General features: G+C 33.5%; 1 protein-coding gene across 1 annotated transcript in view; it reads right to left on the bottom strand.

The window, feature by feature from the left end:
- The window catches only part of EXOC6B (exocyst complex component 6B), a 519,851-nt gene that overhangs the window by 286,098 nt on the left and 206,719 nt on the right, over nucleotides 1-27,034 (bottom strand). The window contains exon 8 of the mRNA XM_015587609.2: nucleotides 18,445-18,513. Within this exon, the coding sequence (XP_015443095.1) occupies nucleotides 18,445-18,513 (69 nt within the window). The remainder of the gene's footprint in view (nucleotides 1-18,444; nucleotides 18,514-27,034) is intronic.

The raw sequence follows: 27,034 nt of genomic DNA, 5'->3' as shown, positions 1-27,034 counted from the left end.
TCTTTTCTATTTTGGTTCCCCAAAATAGATAAGAAAAACCACTGTGTGGCCTGACAAATACATCAATGATCTAAAAAGAACTACTGGTTTTCAAGTTACACAGAAGAAAGAAAAGAAATATATAAAATCTTCCACCCATGTTTTGTGGCAATTCTGTTAAGATTTCAGGGTAGAGGTAGTGCTTATAGGAAATTCCCAATAGCCTTTTGACAAATGCTAATGGAATTTCTCTGATGAAGTGACTTTCAAGTAGAAACAGTTGAGGGCACTTTATTGGGGCCTAACTTACAAATAATTAATTTTATAATACTACCCCAGTTCAAGACATATTATTAAATGCATAGTATCATACATTTTTATTTTTTCTCTTTTATACCCCATTTCTAACCCCATTTGCCTTATCAACACAAGTACCCACTTTCATATATATAAGACATCATTCAAATGAAACTTTTATATTTACTTAAAAAAAAGATGTCTTTGAAAAAAGTATGTATGTGTTATTTTATGAGTTTGTTTTAATTTATATAAATGATATTGAGCTATCAACTGTATTGTTTCTTACTCTGATTCCCCAGCACCATTTCTGAAATCTTGATACATTGTTATACATAAACAATGCTTATAATTTACAATTGCTTGTCCTATGTTGCATATTACATTCATCCATAGGTAAATACCAATGTATTTTACTCATCTGGTCCCCCGTGATGAGCTTCCACTGTTTGCTAGCAGACACAATGCCAAAATAAATATCATCATAAATGTACCCTTGTAGAAATAAAGGAGAGCTTTGTGGGATACAAACCATCACAACATAGCCTCAAGTCTTGACAGCAAACCACTAACCTCTACTGCACAGAAACTTTAAATGAATTAGGAAAAGGGCTGCCAAGTTACCACAAAATTCCTATTGAAATTATAATTTGAATTTCATTGACTTTAAAAATTAAATTGGGGATAAACTGACTATCTTACAATGTCAGACATCCTATCTATTGAAAGAGTATCTCTCTCCCCATTTATTCAGTACTTCTTATATGTCCTTTAACAAAATTTTGAAATTTTCACCATAAAGGCCTTATATATTTTAGGTTAATTTCTGCATAGCCTATTAAAAGGTTTATTTATTTTCATTTGTACTTTCTTGATGGATGTAATTGATTTAGATAAATGCCATTGTGCATGTTGTACAATTTTTTAACTCTTTTTTCTTTTTTAATTTCTTTTTTCTGGGCCTAGGACCCTGAGAATAATGAACATGATGGGTGGTAGTGAGTATCTTTGTTCTAGTATTTCTCTTTGCCTTTTTCCAGATTTTATTGGGAACCTTTCCCAAGTTTAGTCATTAAGTATGATCTCTGCTATGGATATTTCATTGATGCCCTTTACTATATTAAGAAACTTCCATATATGTCGGTAGTCATCTCATATCTTATCAATTATTTTAATGCAAGAATATGTCTCACACTTCTTTGAGACATATATGTCTCAATGTTTAAAACACAGAAAAAAACAATACTCTTAGACTGACTGACCTTTTTTCCAACAAGCCCACTGCAAAATGTGTCAACAGGAGGTTTAAAAGAATGAAAGAGAAAAAGGATGATATTTCCCATCCTGGCTTCCTGTTATGGAGCCGGCCTTGTCCAGATGTATGTGATTCTTTTTGCTATGCACCATGCTTCTACCTCCTGCTTAAGCAACTCAAGAGCAGGAGTCTGATTTCCCCCTTCCCTTAAAGTTGCCCACAACTTCATTCCTCAATGGGACTGCTCCCTGCTGGGGTCTCAGGTCACAGAAAGCCCAATAGCCCTGAAAAGTATCTATACCATGGTTGAGACTTAGTGAGATGAAAAACACCCCCAAATTCACATATATCACTAATACCAAATATGACCCACCTAATTAAAGATAAACTAAATCTAAATCATGGGGTTATGATAACAAAAGATGTTAAGATTACCACAATACTAGTACATATACATCATAATGTATACGATGAAGATTTAGCTTCAAGCTCTTAAAAAATAAGCCATCTGTGTAGGGCACTGCAATACTTATATATTGGCAGCCTTGCCACGGCACGAAAGAACCAATATTTCCAAAAGACACAGCCAGGCAGCCATCAAAACTTTTTTCCCAGTCTATTCTCTTCAGAGTAGAATACACTGTAGATTTCAGCAACAAAAGCTAATCTTTACAGAGTAATATTAAACATGCACTGCATCCTTTTATATGTATTTATAATTTCATAAGTAACTAAATCTTCAAGATTAGAGTTCTTCTTTCTTTCATATTTTGTAACCTAAAGTGATGCAACTACAGTGGACTCACTTATCTATAGCTAAAATAGTTTAAAAAAAATGATGACTTTCCTTAAGGTTTTAGTAGCTTATATAAAAAGTTTTAACAGAATTCATGAGAACTACCATCAAGATTTCTGGGTAAAACTCATCATTTTTACAAATATCAGCGTGTAATTAATGAATCTGATTGCCCAAAGACATTCACTGAGGTTCTAAATTTATTCATAAATGGTATATCAATTTGACAATAGTTATTGGTATTTTTCAGATGTATTGATCATCATCAAAATTGAAAGAAAAAAAGAGAGTGTAATAATTTTGGCTGATATTCTTTTATGGAAAAATATTAAACATACTAATACTAGACATGACCAGAATCTCTTCATGATAAGGGGTAGAGGGATACTCAGGTGTGTGTGTGTGTGTGTGTGTGTGTGTGTGTGTGTATATATATCTGTAGGAGCAATGTTTGACAGAAATGTAATGCAAACCTCAAAAGTTAACTGCAGGTACAATTTTAAAATTTTCTAGAAGACAGTAAAAAAAAGTAAAATACAGGTGATATAAAATGTAATAATATATTTTATTAAACCCAATATACCCAAAATATTATAATTTTAATATGCAATCAATATAAAAACCATTAACGAAATAATCTATTCCTTTTTTTGCACCAAGTCTTTGAAACCTAGTGTGTACATTACACTTAAAATATACCTTGATTCAAACTATCCATATTTCAAGTACTCAAAAGCCACATGTAGCTAGTGGCTAACCGTATTAGATGACATAAATCTAAATCATCCAGAATAGAAATTTTACCCAAATGCAGAAGGATGGACCATGTGCTCTACATACAAAAAGTATGCAATAAATATTTGTTGAAAGGATGAATGAACAAAGTGAGTAAAGTGAGAAAAAGCCTAAAGCAACTAAACAAGTACAACACAAGCATGCAAATGGAAAGATAAGCCTTCAAAGAGGACTTGACTCTAGGTAGAGTTCTCTGCATCCAGCATCTGTGGTCTGCTATGGTCTGCTATGCTATTACTATGATTCTTAAGTTACAGGAACAGAGATCTATAGATGAGCCTGTAAAGCTAGGAGTAGACACTGGATGAAATAATGACTCTCAGAGGACCCAGTGAAATCTAACAATGTCTCACTGAACCATGTAGTTTAGTACCATTTTTCTATTAACAGGATAAACTCAAAGCATCTAATTCACCACAACACACCACTATCCACAAAACTGAAGCACAAAAGCTGTCCCCAAAATCCAGAGTAGTGCAAGACCTCCAGCTGACAAAACAGCCTTCCAGAACTGCTTGATTTGCCAGTAGAGCAAAGAAAAGGAAAAAAAGGAAGAAGAAGGGGGAGGGGAGTATCTAACATACTTCTTCTGCCCTGTTATTTCTACTCCCCACGATGACAAGACCTTTGTGAAGCAGGCAAGGGAGCTGAGAAGAGAGAACTCAATCTCTGCAGTCCAGGCTGCTTCACATTTTTCAGAAATTACTGCATGTTCAAACAATGGAATATTTGTCAAAGTACAACTTGATCACCAGAATTCATCTGTTTTTCATAACCACATTTGACCTAAACTGTGCTGACTAAACAAGGTACCCTGTGTTTCACAGTCTGGAAAATGTGGCTTCCACCATCGTTTTTAGACCGCACTAAAACCTCTGGCCCCTAGACTACAGCCATTTGGTAACTAAATGCATTCAGATTAGGCCAAGGATGATGTCTGCTGGCTTCCCTTGTTACATCAATCACAGATATTAATTTTTAATTCATGTTTTGGTTAATTTCTCTTTTTTATAGGGATCTAGCAAGAGAGTGTAAAGGACCTACCAATTTTTTTTTTACATTTTTCTTTCTCTATGGGTTATGTGCATACATATAAATTTACATATACTAACACACATACTCTTAACTTTTTATTTGGAAATAATTCAATTTACAGAAAAATTGTAAGAATAGTATGAAAAAATGCCCATGTACTCTTTACCTGGATTCACCAAACCCTTACTATTTTGTCCCACATCTTTTATCAATTGCTCTCTTTCTACAATATATTTTTTCCTTAGCCATTTGAATGTTATATATATCAGATCTCTTTACTCTTAAGTACTTCACTGTGTATTTCCTGAGAATAAAAAAGATTTCTTATATAATAACAGGATTGTTATCAATTTCAGCAAATTTAACATTTTCCTAATCTGTTGTCCATATTCGAACTTTGTCCGTGAAACAAAAAATGTCTTCTATAGCACATTTTTCCTCAACTATAAGATTCCATCTAGGATAGAGGTCAGCAAACCATGGCCTGTGGGTCAACTCTATCCCATTAACTTGTTATGTAAATAAAGTTTTGCTGAACTACAACCACACTCATTCATTTACATATTGTGTCTGGCTCCTTTTGAGCTGTAACAGTAAACTTCAGTGGTTATGACAGAGACCCTATGGCCCACAAAACCTAAAATATTTACTATCAAGACCTTTAGAGAAAATGTTAGGCCTACACATGCATTAGTCTAATTTCTAGTCCCTTATTCCTTCCCCCTTACATTCTTTAAAAGTCCTTTTTATAATATGAAACGTTGGTGATTGGCAGCGGGGGAGGGTGAGAGTAAGTAGAACACATACAAATTGGAAGAAGAAATATTTTGTTAAGATTTAGCACGTTCTGGGTACTATGCCAGGTGTTTTTACATATATTTTTTCATTTCATTCTCACAGAAAAACTGTAAAATAAACACTGTTTGCATTTTTTAAATGGAGAAATTGCAGCTATGACAAGTTAAGTAACATGTCTAGGTCAAGATTTAGATTCAAGCTTATCTGATTTGTCCTCAGTTTTTTAAAAACACTGTGTTAACTAGAAATCAATTACTTTCTAATTTTAATTGTTTTTAAAATTACAAAATAATTTTTGCAAAACCTTTTATTCTTTGAAAGAAGCCACTGTTTTCTGACTAACAGAAACAGACCTATATGGAATGCAACTTTTGCACTTTGGCCTTCCCAGTACTTTCTTTCTGAAATATGAAAATGATGCCTAAAGATACAGCATCCACCTTCCAAGAATGAAGACAAAAACTACTTGCTAGAGATGCAGGGCTGGAACAACTAAAGGAACCTAAGTATTTGATGATAGTGTAGAGCCACCATACCAACACTGAATTGCCTACATCTGTACTTCTTATCATACTTCAAACAAACAAACAAACAAACAAACAAACAAACCCTCTATATTTGTTTAAACCATTACAGTTGTGTTTTAGTTACATGCAGTCAAATACAATCTGAGCTGCTATAAATATCACCATTAAATATCATAAATGACATCACTTTTCATATCTAAAAAAATGTTAACACATCTTAAGCTTTGGGCAAGAAGAAATCCCAAACCTTAATTAATAACACTCTATATGATAGATCAGTGAACTATATTAACCTCATCCAAAACAACTAAATCTTCTTAGACTATGGCATACTTGATAGTCCTTTCATAGCACTCTATTATAATTTTTACATTGTACTTTCTTGAGGTGTTTTGAGTATTCATTCATTCAGTCAGTCATTACACAATTATTTGTTGAGTTCTATGTGGCAGAAATAGCATAGTATTCTGAGATTTCCAAAAGTTAAAAATATTGAGGTAAGAAAATAAGATGGATTCTGCCTACATTCCCTGAGAAAAACTCGGGTGTGAACAGGCAAAAATTCTGGGTTTCTACTCCAGTGTTGAGGTCCTAAACTACTTCACCTCTAAATTATGGTTTGAGTTACAGGAATCCGAAAAAGTAGACTCCATTACAATTCCAAACTCAGCTATTCCAATCCCTGACAATTTAAAATAAATTAGTTCTAGTCATAGGTTAAAAACAAACTCTTCATTACACCTGCTACAACCAACCACAGATAAACATGAGCTCCAGTTAAGGCATTTGCTTCTGGTTAGAAGGTCATTTCGGTAGATGCAACTTACGTAACTGTCTGAATGACCAAATTTCCCCTATAAAACAAAAGGAAACTCCTCCCCCACATGTCCTCTTGTTTAGATCATGAGGCTCTGGCTACAGTTATTTATGCTCCCCCTCATAATATCCAAAACTATTGGGACATTGTATTAAACTATTCAGTATAGAAGACATTTTAGAAAAGGAAAAAAAAACTAAAAATTTTAAATTTAAAAATTGAAAACAAAAAAATCTGGCAATCACAATCAAAGTAGAAAGAAAAAGAAAGAAAAATATGGTAAGAGGTCTGGTTAGCTATATGAGATGAGGGAAAGTAGATTATAAATGCCATATCTAGAGATCTCAGCAATGGGAGAAATTTGGCATAATTAAATAGGAAGAAACAACAACAGGAAGAAAGAACATGAAGCATGTTTCAGGAAAGAGACCTGCCTGTCGGGGCATCATTATGAGAGAACATGGGGGCCTGTGTATCTGTAGCGTAGACTATGAGCAGGCAGGAGGAAAAGAGCAACTAGAAATGAGGTAAGAAAATTAAGCCAAGGATAGAATATGGAAGACTGTATAGAGCAAGTTAAGAAGTTTACTTTATTCTGAGAACAATGAGAAACTAAAGTACCTAAAGCACAGTTATGATATGATTTAAATTGTGTTTAGAAAGATTACTGGTTGTTGTATGGAAAATAATTTCTTGTTCACTTTGTCAGAGTTTGAAAAACAATCAATTGTTGTGGTGTCTAAAGCTATTTAAGTGAGATAGTGTTTAAAAATAATAATAATAAGCAAGCACACTTGAGAAGTTCAATCTTTCTTAAGTAAGCATTTTGAAAAACAAATGCAAGCATGTCTAAGAAAAAAAAAATTTGTAATCACTTTTTTTTGCCTCTTGTTTTGTTCAAAGCCAATTGATATGTATGCCCATGGGTAATAAGGTCACCAGGTTAAAAGAGCAATATGACAATCATAAAAAGTTAGATTACAGCTACTACAAACCAGGGCCCATTAGCCCATACTACAGGAAAGTTATCACTATAAATGGCTTTTCCTGTGTCCTTATCAATGCAGTGCACAAAGTATCTCACCCTCAGCTTTTCTCTATGATCTATGTAGTGTTTACGCCTATCTAACCTCACCAGGCACTGGTGGGTCAGTGAAACTAGGAGGCAGTGAGATATGGCAGGAGAGTGATGAGACAATCTGTAAAGTGTCAGGAATGGACAAGGAGTGACCAAGTATTTCAGGGCAAAAGTTTCCACATTAAAAAAATATATATCTCTAAAGAAAATGCGTAACATACGTTCTTATTGCTCAGAAGTACTCAAGATCACCATGAAAACAAACCAGAAAGCTTCCAACTCTGTTCTAACAATATAAGCTGCCTCCTCAACAGTGCAACTTGCATTTGTCTTAGGTAGCGGGGGAGAGCAGATCAACATTCTGAGAGCGAAAATAGAGCCCATTTAGAATGAAAAATTTTTTAAAAAGTCACAGAAAGGATGAAGAGAATAGTATCTCAATACCAGCACCTAAAATGTTAGTCATACAAAGTTCTTAAAAAATAAATTTCAAGTATATAAACATCAGAATTCCTTTCTAATATCAATGTCATCCCAAAAGATTTGAAAATGGCACCTACTCACTTCAAATTACTGTTCTCAGAAAGGCTTTTCCATTTAAAGTTCAATGTTCTTATTTCCCAAAGAAAATGTAAATATTTCAAATAAACATGATAGATTTTTTTTAAAAATCAGGCCTCTTCAGAGTCTCTTACAAAGTAGTTTTCTCTAGATCCATTAAATTATACTTTTTGAAAGCAGAAAGTGTCCTGATCATTTTTACATCTTCCACTGTATTAAGAAATGCTGTCTTAAATAAGATTTAACGTGTTTTTTTTTCAGATCTCCTCAGAATATACTTGAATGTACAAACAAGAACTGTAAAAATATGAAGACAGCAATACAGTACACAGAGGTTTGATGATATCTGAAACAGGGACCGCCCTCTCCTTTTCTTTTTAGCAGATCAACTGATGAGACTGGTGTTCCCCGGAAACACAGCTCCAGAAACAACTTTAAGAAGATCTAGATCATTAAGCTGTATGCCTCTGTCAATGCTGGAATTCTATATCCACAACTTCCAATTTCATGTAACTGGCAAAATAAAGTGATGTTTCCATCCCTCTGTAACACCATCTTTGGAAATGTCACATAAAAAAAAAAAAAAAAAAACCTTATTCACAAACTCTAGGCACCTAGAATTTTGCATATAGGCCTCCTTCTCATTTGTCTTAATTTCTACCTTAAGAATAGTAAATGACCCTACCTATGTTTACACCCGAACCAAATATTTAAATGTTCACTCAAGTGTCTTTGTAAAATATTGGAAGAGTTTAAATAATGGATTTTTATTACAGTTATATAAAATAAATACAAGTCAATAGTCTCAATGTTTGTAATAGAATCAGAATAGCTCTTTAAAAAACTAAACTATAGTAAAGTACAATCGATTTTAATGAAAACTAAAAAACCAGTCAGAGCTCTATTTATTTGTGAGTACTAACTGCCAGATCAATGGTCAGTGAAATCGATGTATGAATTTTTTTCATTTGCCAATCAATTGTTTTAATATCAAGATGTAGCAGAAATGCTTTGCTATTTTTTAAAGGGGGTCTCATTTTTTTAAATCAATAACAATTTAAAAATCTGGCCATGAAAAATACATCCACTCCTTCAGATTTGCTTTAAGTCTATATTCCAATTCTTGCTGCTAAATTTACTTGGTTATTAAATAGCAACAGTGCCTTCTGCTAAAAGTTCAGGAGTAAGAACCCTAAAAATCTGACCTCTGGTGTCAACAAAACTACTGTTTCATAGCATGGTTCAGAGTGAGGCCAGTCTCTACAAGTGAGGTGCGTTTACTTCATATTTAACATATAAGTCACTTATTTAATGTAGTGAAATTTGTGAAGTACTATGAGGCTGCTAAACAAAGTAGTCTATAAAATCCAAGATAATACTATTCTAAATACACACATAAACAACCCTTGAACTACCACTATTCAATAGGATCTTTAGTCTAACCTTGAGAATGCCAGAACTATTTATTTTCTTCTATTAAAAACTTCAGTAGTCTTAAACTCTTCAAGTATTTATTTCCCAAGTGCTTTACTATAATAGACAATTGCTACCAAAGTTCTTTCATTAAGTAATTTCATTAAGTAATTCCCTGGACACTTCAGAAATCATATCACTTAGAACTGCTTATATCTGTTCCTTTTTCCATTCTCCAAATCTTTTCCTTGCTATTATCTGTAGTTACGTGACCATGAATTTTGTAGTTTCCCCTGACTGCCAGTGCAGACCATGCCAGTAGAAACCCTCAGATTAGAAAGGGAGAAACATGTTCCAGGAAGTTTCCTACCCACGCCACCTCACCGCATCCCCGGCTCCAGCAATGACCATGAAGGATTATAAAGAGATTGTGGGTAAATTCTAGATTTGCTGCTGATTCACCTCTCCTAATTATAGCCAAGTACTTCAAAAGAGATATTATTAAAAGTAAGAGGCAAAATATTCTGAAATTTAACACAATTACTTATGTTCAGGGAGATTAATTATTAACTACAGTTCTCATAATTATTTCTAAATCTCTGCTATAAATCCTTCTAAGCAGAATAATTTGGGGAAAAAACTATTAGTTTAGATGCTGAGGCTAACTTACTCTTAACAGAAAAACAGGTTAACTGCTTACCATGCATAATGGCTGATTAGGGAATAAGATTTGTGACACAGAAATAAGGTCACTTTGAAACATGCTTTTAAATATAGATTTTGGCAAGGCTTCCAAATATAAGAAAAAGACAAGGTGGAAGGGGGTCCACCTTGTCTAAAAGAAGACTTATAAAAGGGAATTGGTGTAAGCTATTCTAAGCATAGGTCTATAATCAGTAGATACTTAAAATCTAAGTCAGCCTTACAGTTCACTTTAGATAAAGGATTCTTTCTAGGTCTATGGATAAGATTCAGGAGTTGGGGAAGCCTCTAAAATTCTAAGCAAAATATTACATGCATGTACATATGTGCATTTTGTCTGAGAAAGGTTCACAGTTTTCAGAGGCCCCTTGCCCATGGAAGTTTAAAAGAATACTGTACTTGCTAGAACCTTTGCAATAAGGAATTCACTGCACAATGACATTCTGCATTCCCTTATATCTTTGCCTGGTTTATAGTCAGTCTCCTTTAGTGATTAAAGGAGAATTATATACAACTGAGGTCCTTATAATTCATGTAACATTGAGGTGTTGCTGCTTACTAAAAAATTTATACATTGCTACAATTGCAATCTCTGCACCCAAGATGCCAGAAATCTTTAAAGTAAATTTGTTATTATAGTATAACACAAATACAGAAAAATAAACAGATCAAAGGTATATATTAATCAACATTTTTAATCTAGAATTTTTTAAATTGTTAATAAGCAGATGATGTAGATACTACAAGATCATAAATGAGACCCACAAACTAGAGGTACAGTTGTATTTATAGGTTTGCTCCCCTGGTCTCTTAATGACACCCAACTCCTTGTTATGGGACACATATACATTCTTTCAGTAATAGAAGGGTTAGTGAATGGCAAATTTCGAGAAGAGTAAGAAAAATGCTGCAGGGTATAGAGGAGCTAAAAAGTATATACACATCTTTGTCCAAACTGAGCTGGGTTCAAGGCTTGGAGCCCATACGCATGGCAGACATTACTGTGTTGACAGAGTTTTCAAAAAATCTGCCAGACAGACTGGTTTCTACTTCATTAGACAGATAGCCCACCCATCTTTTTAACTACTATGACACTATGTACAAGAAGCTCAGATTATTATTATTCATTTCTCTTCCAGAAAAATATTTAGCATGTTATTCCCCCCTCTTAAAAAAATTATCTTTAATGACTATAAAATGTTTTATATCCTGCCCCTGACCTGCCCATCTCTAAACTGTATATGAAGATTTAAACAGTATAAGTTATTTAAAACAATTCTATCAAATGCACCTACCTTTGCCCTACACAATTCCATTGCATTACTATATCAAGGACCAAGTCGCAATTAACCACTATCTGACCCTTGTTCACTTTCTTCCCTCGCCTCCTCCTGCCAAAGTTTGCCCTTCCTGCCAAAGTTCAGCACTTCCTAGAAAAGTCTCACTGCCTGTTTGATATTGTACTTCACTTTAGTCACCAAAGGAAGAATTTACAGGTGCTTGGCCCCATCTATAAGACCATGACCGAAATCTGACCTCCTGTTACAATACGTGAACTCCTGCCCTACTGATAAGGCTGGCAGATATAAGTAGGATTTTTCAAATAATCCTTTGGGAATTTATAAGCAGCACAGCCATAAAAGGGGGGTGAATGGAAGGTCGGTTTCACTAAAAATAATAAATATTGCCATGTTTATTCAAAGTGTGCCTTGTTATCCTCCAGGCCAAAAGTTCAGATAAACACTATTGTAAATGACAAAATATTAGAACTTTTTGTTACTTCTGTTATGATCCTTCCGGTGGACACCAATAAAACTGTTTTCCCTCGTATGAGTCCTAGCCCTGATATTGTATAACACTGCCTGAGACTAGAATACTGGATTCATTTGCAGGTCAGAGAAGGGTAGTTATCATTAAAAATCAAAAACAAACATTTATTGAGTATTATATTCTACTAATACTAAGTGCTAAGTGCAAGGGCTAAAAAAAGATGAATAAAACATGGTACTTGCCCTAAAAGAGCTTATAGTCTATTGAAGAAAAAGAATACGTATTTAGAATACTATGATATAATATAATAAGCACTAATAGACACATGGAGTGGGTCCTATAATAATACAAAGGGCACGGGGGTCCAATCTGAAACATCAGGAAAATATGCTGGAGGACACAAGTATGAAATAAACATGAATCAGTAAAATAAAAAGAAATAGGAATAGGAATTCAGGCAGAAGAACTAGCATTAGGAAAGGATGAGAAGCATGAAATAGCATGCTTAAAGAACTAGAAGCATTTCAGAAACATTAAAGCAAGGTGGTAAGCTGCAGGAAATATAGCAGGCAGGACATGGAAAACCTCCTATACTACTATATGCTAAATTTTCTTCTATACTTCTACATTTTACTCCACATATGGCCAATAAGAGAATTTTAAGTAGATAAAACATACATCAGATTGGTAGGACAGATTATTATTGCAATAGTGAGAAGTGAGTCAGCAGCTTATGATATAAGGTAGGAAAAACGGTTAGGAGACCACTTTCAATAATCCCAAAAAGAATCTGAACTAGGGCAATCATTTTATTTTTTTATTTTTTTAAAAAATTAAGTTTATTGAGGTAACATTGGTAAATACAATTATATAATTTTCAGGTGTACATTACAATTTGACATTTGTATATTCTATTACGTGTTTACCACCCAAAGTCCACTTTCCTTTAGCTACCATATATTTGATCCCCTTTATCCACTTCACCCCCTTCCTACCCCCCTATAATTGACCCCCTTTACCCTGGCAATCATTTTAAAATGAGACAAAGTACAACGTTTTGAGATAATAGTAACACATGCAAGATTTGGAAATCTGAATATGATATTGAGAAAAAAGGAAGAGTTTAGGTTTCTGCCTGATAACAAGATAGATGTTATTACCTCAACTCACTGTAAATTCAAACAAAGTAGAGTTTAGGGAGGTAGGGGGAGATAAAAAGTTCATTTTGAAACATAGAGAATTTGTGCTGTCTGTGGAATATCCAAAAGGTAAGGTTTGGAAGTCTTTAGCACTTCAAACCGTGAAAGTAAATAATATTATTCAAGAAAGGCAGGAGAGAAAGAAAGAAGTGGAAACTGAAGTACACAAAGAAGTAGGGCCCACAAAGCCCAAAACAGGTAGCATCTCTCAGAAAGGCTAGTAGAGAAGAAGGAGACATACCTATATAAGGAAGACAAAGGGATTAAGAGTTTTAAGGAGTAAATTATCAACAAAGCCAAAAGCAGCTGAAAGGTCCAGTAAGATACAGATTCAAGGCAGTGATGTGAACAGAAAATAAATACACTAGGTTGATGAGAGAATGAAAAGGGAAGAAGTAGAGACAAGTATTGGAATGGAAACGAATGAGAGAAATAAGGTTTATTTTCTCCTCGGTCCTCATTTCTCTTCTCTTAAATCTTTTCTTAAAGTCTAATGTTAATATTAACTACATCAGGAAATAAAAAAATAATTATGTTACAAATCTTTATATTAAGTAGTCCATTTTGAAATATCGTTGTCACTAATATTATGTGGACTTACCCTTCACCATATAATACAAATTAGTGATTTGAGAATGATGAAACAAATACAGAGAAGTGACAAATTACAGTACCCAAAAAGCTTTAAAAAGAGTCATCCCTAGAAGTTAGACACACTCTGGCCCTTCCTTTAGCAAAATAGATATCTGAGTTATTATTTAAAGCCCTTGTAGGTCTTTAAATAAGCAATGTCTAAAAAATAACCATGCATTCCAGAAAAAAATTAGAGTTGAGTTCTTACCACTAGTTACATCTTTTTAAAACCTAGAAATTATTATAAATAAGGAGGAGGGCTGTTTCTACCATATAAACAATGACTTATCAAATTTTATTTAAAAATTATGAATACCAAATGTTTTAACATCACAGAACACCAGTGTGCAGCATTCATTTTTAAATGGAAATTTTAAGGTCCTCCTGTTTAGTCTTCACAGTTGAAGACTATATAGTCTTTGTATATTTAAGAATGTATAAATTTTAAAGAATTGATAAACTTTGCATGTTGATGGCAGAGACTAGAACCTCGTTCGACATGTTTATACATTATGTCATATACTTTTTAAAATGCTAATAATGTATCTAATCAGCATCAGAGATACATAACTTTTACTAGATTAACTGCCATTTATTAAGTACTAATTATGTGCCAGAGACTGAGGTAGGCACTGTTCGTACAATATCTCTTAGAGCAATAAATAAATAAAAAGAAAGGAAGGGAGGGAGGGAGAGAGGGAGGAGGAGAAAGAAAGAAAGAAAGAAAGAAAGAAAGAAAGAAAGAAAGAAAGAAAGAGGAAGGAAGGAAGGAAGGAAGAAAGGAAGGAAGGAAGAAAAAGAAAGAAAGATTGATTGATTTAAATTCCACAGGATGTTCAAAAAAAAAAAAAAGCAGTACTATGTCCTCATCAAGTTGGATTTAACTTAAAATTGCAAGGATGGTTTAATACCATAAAAATCTATCAATGAAATTCACCACATTCATGAATGATGGATAAAAACCACAGAATTATAGCAATACATTTAGAAAACAAATTCAATAAAACTCAAATTTATTTATGTTTTTATTTAAAAATATCAGGAGTCTAGGAATAACCAGATGAATACATACCAAAAACCTACTGCTAACATCAGTTAAGGGACAAAGTAGAGCTATGTTCTGAGATTAGAAATCAGACAAGAATATCTATTATCACCTTACTAAACAACAAAGTGATGATCCTGGTGAATACAATAAGACAATAAAAAGAACAATGAGATATATGGATTAAAAAAAAAGAAACAAAAGTCAATATCTGCAGACATTATGACCAATTACACAGAAAACATATCATAAACCAAAAAACAAACTATAATAAAAGAATTGAGCAAGGTAGCCAGATGTAAAGTTATCTTACAAAAATCAATAGTGTTCCTCGATATCGGCAATAACTAATTAGAAATAACTAGTTTCTATTAATAACTAATTAGAAAATAGCAACAAAAACTATAAGTATTTTGCTATTAAACTAACAAAGAATGCTCAAGACCGTAAGCATAGAAAAAAAGCTCAACTAGGGGTGGTTCCATAGAGTAGTGGTTAGCATGTTTGCTTTACACGCAGAAGGTCCTGGGTTCAAGCCCCAGTGGAGCCATGGACCATACCCTAGGTGCACCAGGCCCCCAGTGCACACCATGAGCATGTGGGAGGAGACGCCCTGCCTTCAGAGATCCAGTTCTTAAGGGGAGATGGCAACATCCATAGGTCAGGGGTGGATGTGAAGGGGGGAATTAAAAAAAAAAAAAAAAAAGCTCAATTAAATAACTGAAAAGTAGACATTATTCTTTCATGAATGAGGTAACATAGCATTATAAAACTGTCAGATATTTGTACACCGATGTTCATATTAGCATTATTCATGGTGGCCATGACATGGAAGCAACCGAAGTGTCCTATGGTAGATGACTGAATAAAGAAGCTGTGGTACATATATAAACTGGAATATTACTCATCCATGAAAGGAGATGAAAAATTGCTATTTGTAATAACATAGATGGAACTCGAGATAATTATGCTAAGCGAAATAACCCAGACAGAAAAAGTTCAAAACCACGTGATATCATTTATATGTGGGATATAAACCTAAAAGCAACAAATGAACAGGACAAACAAACAGAGACTCATAGACATGGACTAAAGACTAGTGGTTACCGGAGGGGAGGAGGGAGGGAGGAGGTAGACAGGGTAAAGGGGGTCAAATATGTGGTGACAGAAAGAAATCTAACTATGGGAGGTGAACACACAGTGTAGATATATATATATATATGCCCTACTGTTAAAATGTACAGCTGAAACTTATTGAATTTCGTTAACCAATGTCACAATAAAATAATTAATTTAAAAAATAAAACATTAAATAAATAAATATGTCAAACATTTAAAAAAAAACTGTCAGTTCTTCCCAAAATTTACTTATTAATTCAATCAATTCAAACCAAAATTCTAGAAGGATTTTTTTTTTTATGAACTCAAACTGATTCTAAAATATATATTGAAAAAAAGTCTATAAATAGTGAAAGCAACTTAAAAGAGGAGAAATGAGAAAGGACTTCTTTTGCCATTTATACAGATATATTTCAAAACCATGTACAATAAACTATAGATCTGCAAAATAGATTCATGTAATTATGGATATTTAGTGTATGCCAGGGGTACTACCAGGAGTCACCAGTGATAGACAACTTATGTAGTAGCTGGGATTGGTAAAACTGAATTTATCATATAGAAAAAAAATTAAGTTGGATCTCTACCTCATACTATATACAATGATGAACCAAAGGTATATCAAAATCAAAATGTGAATGATAAAATGTTAAAGGTAACGTAAGGGGAATGCTCTATGACCTTGAACAGAAAAGGTTTGTTTGTTTGTTTGTTTTTAACAAGATGCAAAAATACAAACTGCATTAAAAAAATTGATGGACTTGATTACGTCAAAGTCAAGGATTTCTGTTTCATGAAAAATAATATGAACATAGTTTAGAGTCTAGTAGCAAACCGGGAAAAAAAAACATTTGCAACAACCTAAAATGTCAATATCTACAATATATAAGAAATTTCTGAAATTTCTCTCTCCAGCAAAAAGAAAATACAAAAACAAGAAATCCAATACAAAATCGAACAAAGGTTAATGATAGGCAGTTTAGACAATACAAATCTTAAATGATTAGTTAAGTCTTTAAAGAAAAGCACAATGTTATCAGTAATCAGAGAAATGCGAATTACAACAAAGATCAATCATTCAATATCCACCAGTTTAGCAAAAATTAAAAAGTAGTGAAATTAAGTATTATATATATACATATATATATATGATCCAAAAATTCTACCCTTAAGTATAGAAACCATAGAAACTTACACAAAGTACATAAGAGGGTACTACTGGTTACAGAAGAATATTAGATGCAATTTAAGTGCTGATCACTAACATAATAGATAATTAAAACACAGCAAATACAAACCATCATTTAACTATCATGCAAAAGTGAGAGTCAATGAGCTAGATATACAGATGATAACAAAGAGAGATATTAGAAATAGTGCTGAATAAAAAAATATAAGAAATAGAACTAGATACAAAAGATAACACCATTTGAGTAAATTAAAAACACCTATATGAACAAAATCACTGTATACTTTTCAAGGACATAAATACAACCGTGATCATATATTAAACATATTAGAGTTAGCTGAGGATGAAAAATAAGTGGGCTTGTGAATAGGAGACAAATGGACAAAAAAAATGACAAAATACAAAAAGGTGCCTTGTAATAATAATAGTGTGTCACAAACTAAGATATATATGATTTATTTAATTCTCTATACATGAGATTAGATGCCTTGATACAACTCAATCTATATCCTGCTTCATCTTTATATAACAAGGAAAGACAGATGAAGAAAAGGAGTGGAGAGGGAAAAAAAAGGAAGAAGGAAGAGGGAATTAATTAGAGAGCAGGGAGAACTGGAAGGAGAAAGGAGAACAAAGGAAATAAAGCTACCGGGTCTTTTCTGTAATGGAGATGAGCACGAAATACTGCAGGCCGCAAAGTCCACACACCAGTCCCGAACTGTCTGGAGTTATGACTAAATGACACCACGTTAAATATATGAAGAAAGAAAATGGATAACAGGCTGGGCAATAAGATATACTGAAACATATTAAAAAAGAACCTCATAGAAGCTTCGCTGAATTTCGCTATATTGAAAATATCAATAATGGACTTCTCTCATTAATTTGTCTTTGATGAAACTTTAGCCTCATAGTTTAATTTTTTGATTGACGTTGGGTGTCTCTGTGTGTCTGCATGTATGTGCACTACTAAGATGGAGATAGGGCCATTTCTTAGAATATTACTAACACCGACAGAATGATCCCCCCAGAGAGGTTCCCCTTTCTATATGTTTTGTTTGACAAAAAGAACAACTGTCATCAAGAATAAAAAAAAGATTTTACATATATTATTTTAATATGTAAAGATAGGCTATTGTTATTGAAATAACTATATCAAATTAAGAACTGCAATCTGAATGTGTGTGTGAATATTTTTAGGCATAATCTAATAATGTGTTGATGACTCACAGAAATTAATGTTACTAATTATAGCATATTACATGGCAAACAAAAAAGATTGAAGAAGAAAAGAAAGGATTATTTTTTTAATACTTCTTAAATAAAAGTTTTTCTTTTCTTATTCTTAATGACAAACAGAAAAACCATCAAAAATGGGAAAGCAGAGTTTGAATTCAATATACGGATTTATTAGGCAGAGCCAGATAAAGACTCACCAGGACAGAATATATGTGTAGACAGCGATAAACAGGAGAAAAATCCACCAAATCTTGGGCTCCAGGTACCTGCAAGACAATCAAGATGGTCACAAAATATTCAAATAAAGCTATTAACAACAAGTGCATTCAGTTGTTGCTAGCTTCTAAGAGAGAAACACAAACCAAATTAACAAACAAACCACATTCCCAGAAGACTGGTTTTGGTATTTTAGTCATGGGGCTAATAAACTGAAGATATCACCATGGCTGAGACACAGAAGGATGGACAGCAGAGAGGAGTAACAAGTGGCACTGTTCCTGAATCTGCTTTTAGACATACGCTTTGGGCCAATGGCCTACAAAGGGAAAAGAGGAAGGTGAGAATGTGACTTTGAAAACTTGATTTTGCCTTCTTAGATACATGGCAGTCTACAAGAAAAAAACTATGTTTCGGTGGCCAAAACAAAACTTGCCACAGAAGATGAATTAAACGGCCCGCCAGCCAACTTCTGAAGGACATAGGAATTAGTGCATATTTAAGTCAGAATGCAGTCAAAATACAAAAATATGCTAAAAGGATTGGAAATCATATAAAAACAAATAAGATAAGGCATGGAAAAGTTAAACCTAGAGGTAATACCAGCAAATTAGAATATGAACAATGTGTATAGATTAAACCTAGACATCGCAAGAGAAAGTAAAACAAAAGACATCAGGTAAGAACTGGAGTACAGTCACAGTTCTAAAACTGATTTGTTATGTGTCCTGACAATGAATAAGTCACAATTTACTTTGGCCTCAATTTCCTCAACTAAAAAAGGCAACTATTAGTTGACCTACAGGAATTTAATAAGAATAAAAGGAGACACTGAAAGTGAATATTGAACAAAACAAAATAAAGCAAAAAAAAAAAAAAAAAAAAAAAAAAAAAAGACAAAATTACATAAAGGAAAAAAAAGCCTAGCTAAAGTTTTTTACTCTAATACTGGTAATTTTATGATCTATCAGAATATAAGCAGCAGGCACATCTATGTTGGGTTGGGCTGATTCATGATTACAAGGTCAGTTTCTCTTATTTCATAACGTAAGTCTCATTTCTTCTTTTGGGACATAGCTTCGTTGCCAAGATGCCTTCCCTAATGAAATCTACTCATTCTACAATTTCTTTTTTAGTTACTAAGTATTTTATTGTATGTTGCCGCCAGTGTATATAAAATAATTACCCTTGTAAAATAGAAATTCATGAAAATTCAGAGAGGTAGATGTTAAGGACTGACAAAAGCAGAAGTTTGTGTGTAGTTTTTCCCTCCAAAACCATCACATCTCTGTATTTACTGGTTCAAATTTATCAACAGTTTTGTTCATTTGCTTTACATCCATAAAGGCAGAGATTAAATCTCTATGTTTAAAAACCTCATAACGCTATATATTTCGTAAGTACTCAAAACAAGCTATTATGTAAATGCAAAGACTGACAGTAAGGTACTCAAGATCCTACATTACGGCCTAAGCATAGTTTTACTTTGAAAAAAAAAAAAAGTGTCTAGAAAAGTTAGTGGGCATTGCAAAATTACTGAGAAAACAGTTTATGGACAGATGGGCACATGTAGTTTAAAAAAAAAAGCAAGATTAAAAAGCACATAAAAGTTGTAATGTTAAGAGTACAGTCATTTTCATCTTAATAACACAAAAAGAGGCAACAAGTGACCATTTTACGCACTCTTATTTGAATTGACAACATTAATGCATTTTTAGTATCTCTTTTTTGATTGCAAATGGAAATTTATTTTATCTTTCCAGAAAACCAGAGGCTACCAGTGAAAACTACAGCTAAGGAAAAGACAACCTCAAAAGAAGAAAAATAGAAAAATTTCATAAAATTATATTCATAATAGTATTTAAACTACATAAAAATTAAACATGCATATAAAAAAAGACAAGGAAGAAACACATAAAAAAAACTTTAGTTTGTACAGGAAATAAAACTTTTTTATTTCATTTAGGATTAACGACTGTAAAGTTATTTATTATAAATATATATTTATAAAAAGTTTAAGGAAATTCTCTTTACCTAATTTTGAATAACAAATTCAATCACAACTTTGTTTATATGTTCTTCTTTGAGGAGTTTATTTATTTTGCTTGGCTTTGAGTCAGAGCCATAGTTTAATTCAAAAGGAAACTGCTTCTAGCCATTCCTCAGACAGAGCCTTGGCCTTTTCACATCCTTATAGAATGAACATCCACATTAGGAGACAATTTCTCTAAAAATTTGTGATGAATAAGCAAAAGGGGTCCTTTTAAATGGCTACTAAGACTGGTTTATCTGGGCCAACTAAAAAGCATATATGTTTAGACAGGAGACAAAGACCTTTCCCATTACCTCCACCAAATATTAATAGCTAAACTTATTCTCTGTGAGACTGACTTGACATCATCACACTCAGCTTCAAACTGTTTAAAGTACCCTGACCTGGAAGTATTGGTTTTGCTGTTTCTTAGCCTCTGAAACCATAATCCAGTTAAGCCCTTCTATGCACATGACTGCCTGCTTTGAAAGCCGTGCACAGAAATCTAGACAAGATGGAGCAAAATAGGGCTTCGGTTCACACACTTTACCTCCACCTCCAAAATAGCCTACTATTTAGAAATCATTTTTCCTCCATGCTCCCTTCTGTGAGGAACAGTGGGAACACTGTGAGGAACCAAGAAGAGTGCTGTGAGGAGAAAGGTATGTAAAGCACGCACTGACTCATGTTGCTCTGAGCTAGATGTGTTTTCTCTACTTCCACTAATGAAAAAGAATCACATCTAGGGAAAGGCAAAAAGAGGAGAGCAACCTACACTGTATGTGAAGGAATGCTACCCGTTTGGAAGGATAAGAAATGAACTTTCAAAAATCTAAATAAATGGGGGTGGGGAAGAGAACAAAAGGCAGTTTTATCCGACTCACATAAATAGGTCTGTTTTAAGGTCCACCTTTTGCTCCCTGTTCAAAATGCTAAATCTCTGTCAAAATTGTCTTCATTTTTCTTCCCCTTTTTGTCCCTCCCTCCCCTCAAGTTGCGAGAATGATTCAAGCAGGTTTAGGTTTCAGTGGGGGCAGAGGGAGGGGTCCAAGGACACTTTCCTAAGTTAACAATGACTGTCTCTAATGGTTTCTGTCTCCTAACAAAAGCCATGACTCCGCTGTTATCAGCTTCATCTAATTTTTCCTTTCCAAAGTAAATAACACAGCCCTTGCATTTTACACATGTCCAAGTTTGACAAATCATTATCGACTGAGACTATAACTGATAAGAGATAACTTTGTAGTAGGACGTTGTCATTTCCTCTCATAAGGGCTTTCTTTCTGAGATACAGAAACATGATTAAAATAGTTAAACATTTCCTCTGCCTGGCAGTCAGGAACTCAAGACATTAAGATACTGGAGTCTGCACTTTCCTAGTTCAAATAGATCTACGAAGATACCAACAGTAGCCACAAACAGCATACTCAGGATTATTCTGCCTTTTTAACTAGTTGTTTTCCTTATGAATGCACATAAAATAATTTCATCACCAAGGACAGCAGCTGCCTAATTTCCTATACAGTTTCTGAATGGAGAGCATTAATCCCTGCATCCACACACACCACTTTATTTTCAAAGAGGAGCAAATAGTAGGTAAGATTTTTAGATTACGTAACTAAGAAATCTATGCCTCAGGGCATGTTATGATATTATATAAGATTAAGACAACAGATAAATAATATTCTAGTAAAAGAATATAGAGGTAGAAATTATGAAGGCAACTACTACATTCTGCAATTACACAATCACACCCATTAAAGATCATGTATCACTAGATTCCAATGTATATGGCTAACTGTCTCTTTCCATATGACTGTTATTATTTGTATGATAAACATTAACAGCTTCCATCAAAGCAATACTTCTTATATATTGTCTGTAGAGTATTTGTTGTTAAATGGCACTAGCTATTGGATAATGCCACTGAAGAGATGACCAAGAAGAGTCTGGAGACAGAGAAAGCTATAAAGTAAAAGTAAATTTATAAATAGGATTAATGAAAGGTATTCTGAAAAAACAGTCTTATAAGCCTCTGCAGACCATATATATTGGGAGAGATGTAAAAATTCAAAGCAGAAATGAGAATATTAGATAGTCAGAAAGAAGAGAAATAAGAACATTTCTGATTATGAAAATTCTTGCAAAATACCAGGATCTGACTTTTATGATGTTTTTCTTCTTCTCTAATACATCTTAGTTCAGGTCAAAGGAAGTCTCTAGAAATGGAAAGGTTAATGGTTAAGTTCCTCTTATAAAGAACATGGAAAATGACAGGGATGTAAAGTACAGCATAGGAACTATAGTCAATAATATTGTAATAACTATGTATGGTGCCAGGTGCATACTAGACTTATCAGGGGGATCACTTCGTAAGTTATGTGAATGTCTAACCACTACGCTATGCACCCAAAATTAATATATGATATTGGACATCAACTGTAATTCAAAAATAAAAAAATGTGTACTTAATTTTAATTATAACATGACAAAATGCTAATAAAGATTAAGAACTGATCTCTACTAAAAATAATATTCTATAAACAAAAAAGAATAAAGAAAATGGTTTAACTTATTGAAGAATAAAGAGACTTTGACTTTAACCCTATTCAAGTGTTAACAGATACATTCATTTAATATTTTTATAACACCCCCTCCCCCCAAAAAAGGAGTTAGTAGCTATTTCTACTATCTTAAAAGACTCACTAGTGAAGGGAGACAGGGAAAAGAAGTATCTGCAGGTAACAGCCTAATAAATCTACCTGCTTTATTACTGGGTAAGTATATCATTAAGAAAGAAGAATAGACTGCAAGAAAAAATTGCTTGCCATCCTCCACTCAATAAGAGTAGCAAATGTACTGAGAAATTTACCTATGCTGCTAATAAAGATAGTACATGAAAACAGAAATGCATTAGTGTGCTCTAGCCCTGTTGTTCGCACAGCTGTCCCAGGAGACAGACACAGACACAGACACACACACACACACACACACACACACACACACACACACACACACACACACAGAGACCATTTATTTTTCTCTTATGAAATCTTTTAAAGTAGGTGGATCATCCAAAAAGAGTATGACAAAAGTTTGCAAAGAATTTAGATATGTTTCTCACTAATCATTTGAGTCATTCTCCTTGAAAATACTTTTGATTACCACTTTACAGAAAATGGTCTCTCATTATTAGTAAATGAATGCAGAGACCTGGTGCCCATTTCTGAGCATTAGCTGGATCTCAGGTCATTAAAATGTACCGGCATCTTTCTGATGGGAGAAAACAACAAATGATTAGCTAATGGGGCATTGCCTTTGTATTCAGAGAATTAATTTCAACTGCCCATATTATGTCTGGAAGCCAGGAAATACCTGGCATACATTTTTCACAAGTGTACTTTTCTGTCCTACTTTGCTTCCAAAGTTTCAGAGAAAAGAAGAGTAGAATTCATTTCGAAATAGACTTTCAGACAGCTGGACTGAACACCACCAACACACCAACACACCAAAACACTAAAAGGCCTAGGATTCTAAGTAACTAAATTTAGCAAAAGTATAAAGAATTTTCTAAGCCTTTGAACATATAAGAATACCTTGACCAGAGCCCTACCCTAAAAAGTATAGGATTTTGCTATTGAGCTTCTTACAAATTATTAGGATTCTTCCTGAGAAATCCCTAAACAGATTACAACTTCATGTACTCAAGTGTTTACATTAAGCAGAAGAAAATAAGGAAAAATCACTGCTACTCTTTACTGAGAAACTGCAGAAAACCTTGTGGCCTAAATCAAAAGAGACTCTCTCAAGAATTCTCTGCTTGAAGATGAACACTGGGGAAATAAAAATTCAACTGGTCTTTATTTAACAACAGCCCGCTGTATGCTAAGAAACTCTAAACTGTTAGGCATAAAAGGGAATTTAAAACTAAATATGGTATTAAGTATAAAAGTTCTCTGAGAAGAAAAAATTAAAGTAATTAAAATGGTAGAAAATAATGTTATTAATAAAACTATATAATATTATAGGTAAAGAACTAATATCCATAATATATAAAGAACTCATGAAAATTGAAGGGGACAAAAAAACAAAATCATTAGAAAAATGAGCAGGTTTACTGGGAAAAAAAAATAATACAAATAGCCCTCACACTTATAAGATACTAAATTTCACCCACAGTAATAGGAATGCAAATTAAAATTATACAGAGATATCATTTCTCATCTATGCAACTGGCAAAAATTCAAAAGCTTAAGAAAATATTCTCTTAAAGAAGTTGTCAAGAAATAGGCAATTCATACATTGCTGTTGGGGGTGGGGCGTGGGGCGGGAGATGTAAAAAACCTCTACTGAGCAGAATTTGACATTATCTAACAAAACTACACATGCATTTACCCCTTGAATCAACAATCCTGCTTCTAGGAACCTATCCTGAACATAACACCTTTGACTGTATGGGAAACAATTCTCTGGTTTGGGGGTTTATTTTGAAACTGTTTTTAAAGTTTTAAGGTATGTGACATACAGTAAAATGCGCCCTTTCTAATGAACAATTCAATGAGTTCTGACAAATCCATATAGTCCTGAAATCATCCCCACAATCTAGATTTTAAAAGTTCCACCAACTCAAAAAATCCCCTCATGCCCCTTTGTAGTCAAATTGTTCCCTGCCGCCCAGCCCTTGGCAAACGCTGATCCGTTTAATGTCCCCGGGAGTTTTACATTTTTGGGAGTGTCATGTAAATAGACTCAGATGGTATGTAGCCTTTGAATCTGGCTTCTTTCATTTAGCATACTGCATGTGAGGTTCTGTGTTTTTTCATGTATCTACAGTTCATTTTTTTCTATTTCAGAGTGATACTCCAGTTATGAACATACCACAGTTCATTTATCCCTTCACCCAGAAAAAGGCACTCAGGTTGTTTCTACTTTCTAACCATGTATGAATAAAGTTGCTATAAACATTTAGGTATAGGTTTTTGTGTGAACATAATGGGTAAACAAGTAGTAATGAGATTGCTAGGTCACATATATGGTAAGTGTATGTTCAACTTTACAATACGCTACCAAAATGTTTTCCGAAGTGTTTGTACCATTTTGCATTTTCATTACAATATATAAGAATTCCAGTTATTTTAAAATCAGTCAGTATCTGCTATCCTCAGTATTTCTTTTTAGCTAATTCTAATAGCTATGTAATTGATATACTATATTTTAATAGGAAAATAATGAAAATCATTAACTATCCACATATAGGAGACTGGATGAATAAACCATGGTACATTCAATTAATGAAGTACTATCTAGCAGTAAAAGTAGAAGGAGAAAGATTTCTATGAACTGATACAGAATAATTTTCAGAATGTATTTTCAGAATAAAATAAAATACAAAAAATATATATGCATTATGCTATTAATAGTCATGTAGTGTAAGGTATGAGGAAGGGGACGTACGCACACACAAAGGATACTTATTACTTACATAGGATGGGTAGGAGCAAGGTGGGAGGGATAAAGAGAAGAAAGGGATTTTGCTGAATATATCTTCTTATATAATTCTGCCTTTTGAACCATGTTCATATTTTACATAGTCAAAAAATAATAAAGGAATTCTATAAAATAATACGAAAAGAAATGAACCTAATTATATCAATTTAGTAATAATCGCGCTAAAGAAAAAAATAGCCAAGAAACATTTCAACAAAATACTCTGAACTATATAGCCCCAGTGGGACATACTGTAGGTAAAAAGAAGTAGGTAAATTCACTGCTTTTAGCAACATGTGCAAAGCAATTTTGGAACTATTTTGTTTCAGATATATGATTAGGCAAATGAGTAGATATATTGATACTCTGGGAACCAGAATTCTTTGAGGTACAAATCTGGAATAGAAAACAAGAAGACTTGTGATATTAGATTGAAATTAGAAGCATCAATTTTAACTCATGATTTAAAAAATGTCTATGTGTTGGTGTAGCATGTATATTTCTTAGAGGAGCATACTTAATGCTCACACTCAGTTTCTAAACAGCTGATTCTGGGCCGAGAGAGAACCTGAAGTGAACTGCGAGCATCTTGTGCCAGAAAAAGAAAAACGAAGTAATCAAAAAATTGATAGAGACATATCAAAGGATAATGGATGAGACTGACAGTGGCCAAACTTGGAAAATCAAAGAATCAAAATGAAAGACAAGAATGGAATGTAACCCAATGTATATAAAATAAAAACCCATGTGTCAATGCTAACACTAAAAAAAAGGGAGGAAAGCAAAGTTCTTTATAGAAGAATGCCAACTAATCAATGTCAAACAAGTGATAAAATTAGAAAAATCACTACTTACAATCATCATAGTAACACATGATTCAGAAAAGAACCATCAATGAATTCTAAACACTGGGTGAAAAACTGTTAGGAAACAGGATTAGTCACATGGTCTAAAACTGCCACTCCACAGATCACTTATCAGTTTCAAAGAAGTAAAGGTAACTTTACAGTAGAGAAATCTGATAGGCACTACCTTAACTAACTGTGTACCCC

Source organism: Pteropus alecto, unplaced genomic scaffold (genome assembly GCF_000325575.1).
Source record: "Pteropus alecto unplaced genomic scaffold, ASM32557v1 scaffold131, whole genome shotgun sequence".
NCBI classification, from domain to species: domain Eukaryota; kingdom Metazoa; phylum Chordata; class Mammalia; order Chiroptera; family Pteropodidae; genus Pteropus; species Pteropus alecto.
Note: the sequence above shows the minus strand (reverse complement) of the source record. Positions and strands in the feature narration are given on the sequence as shown.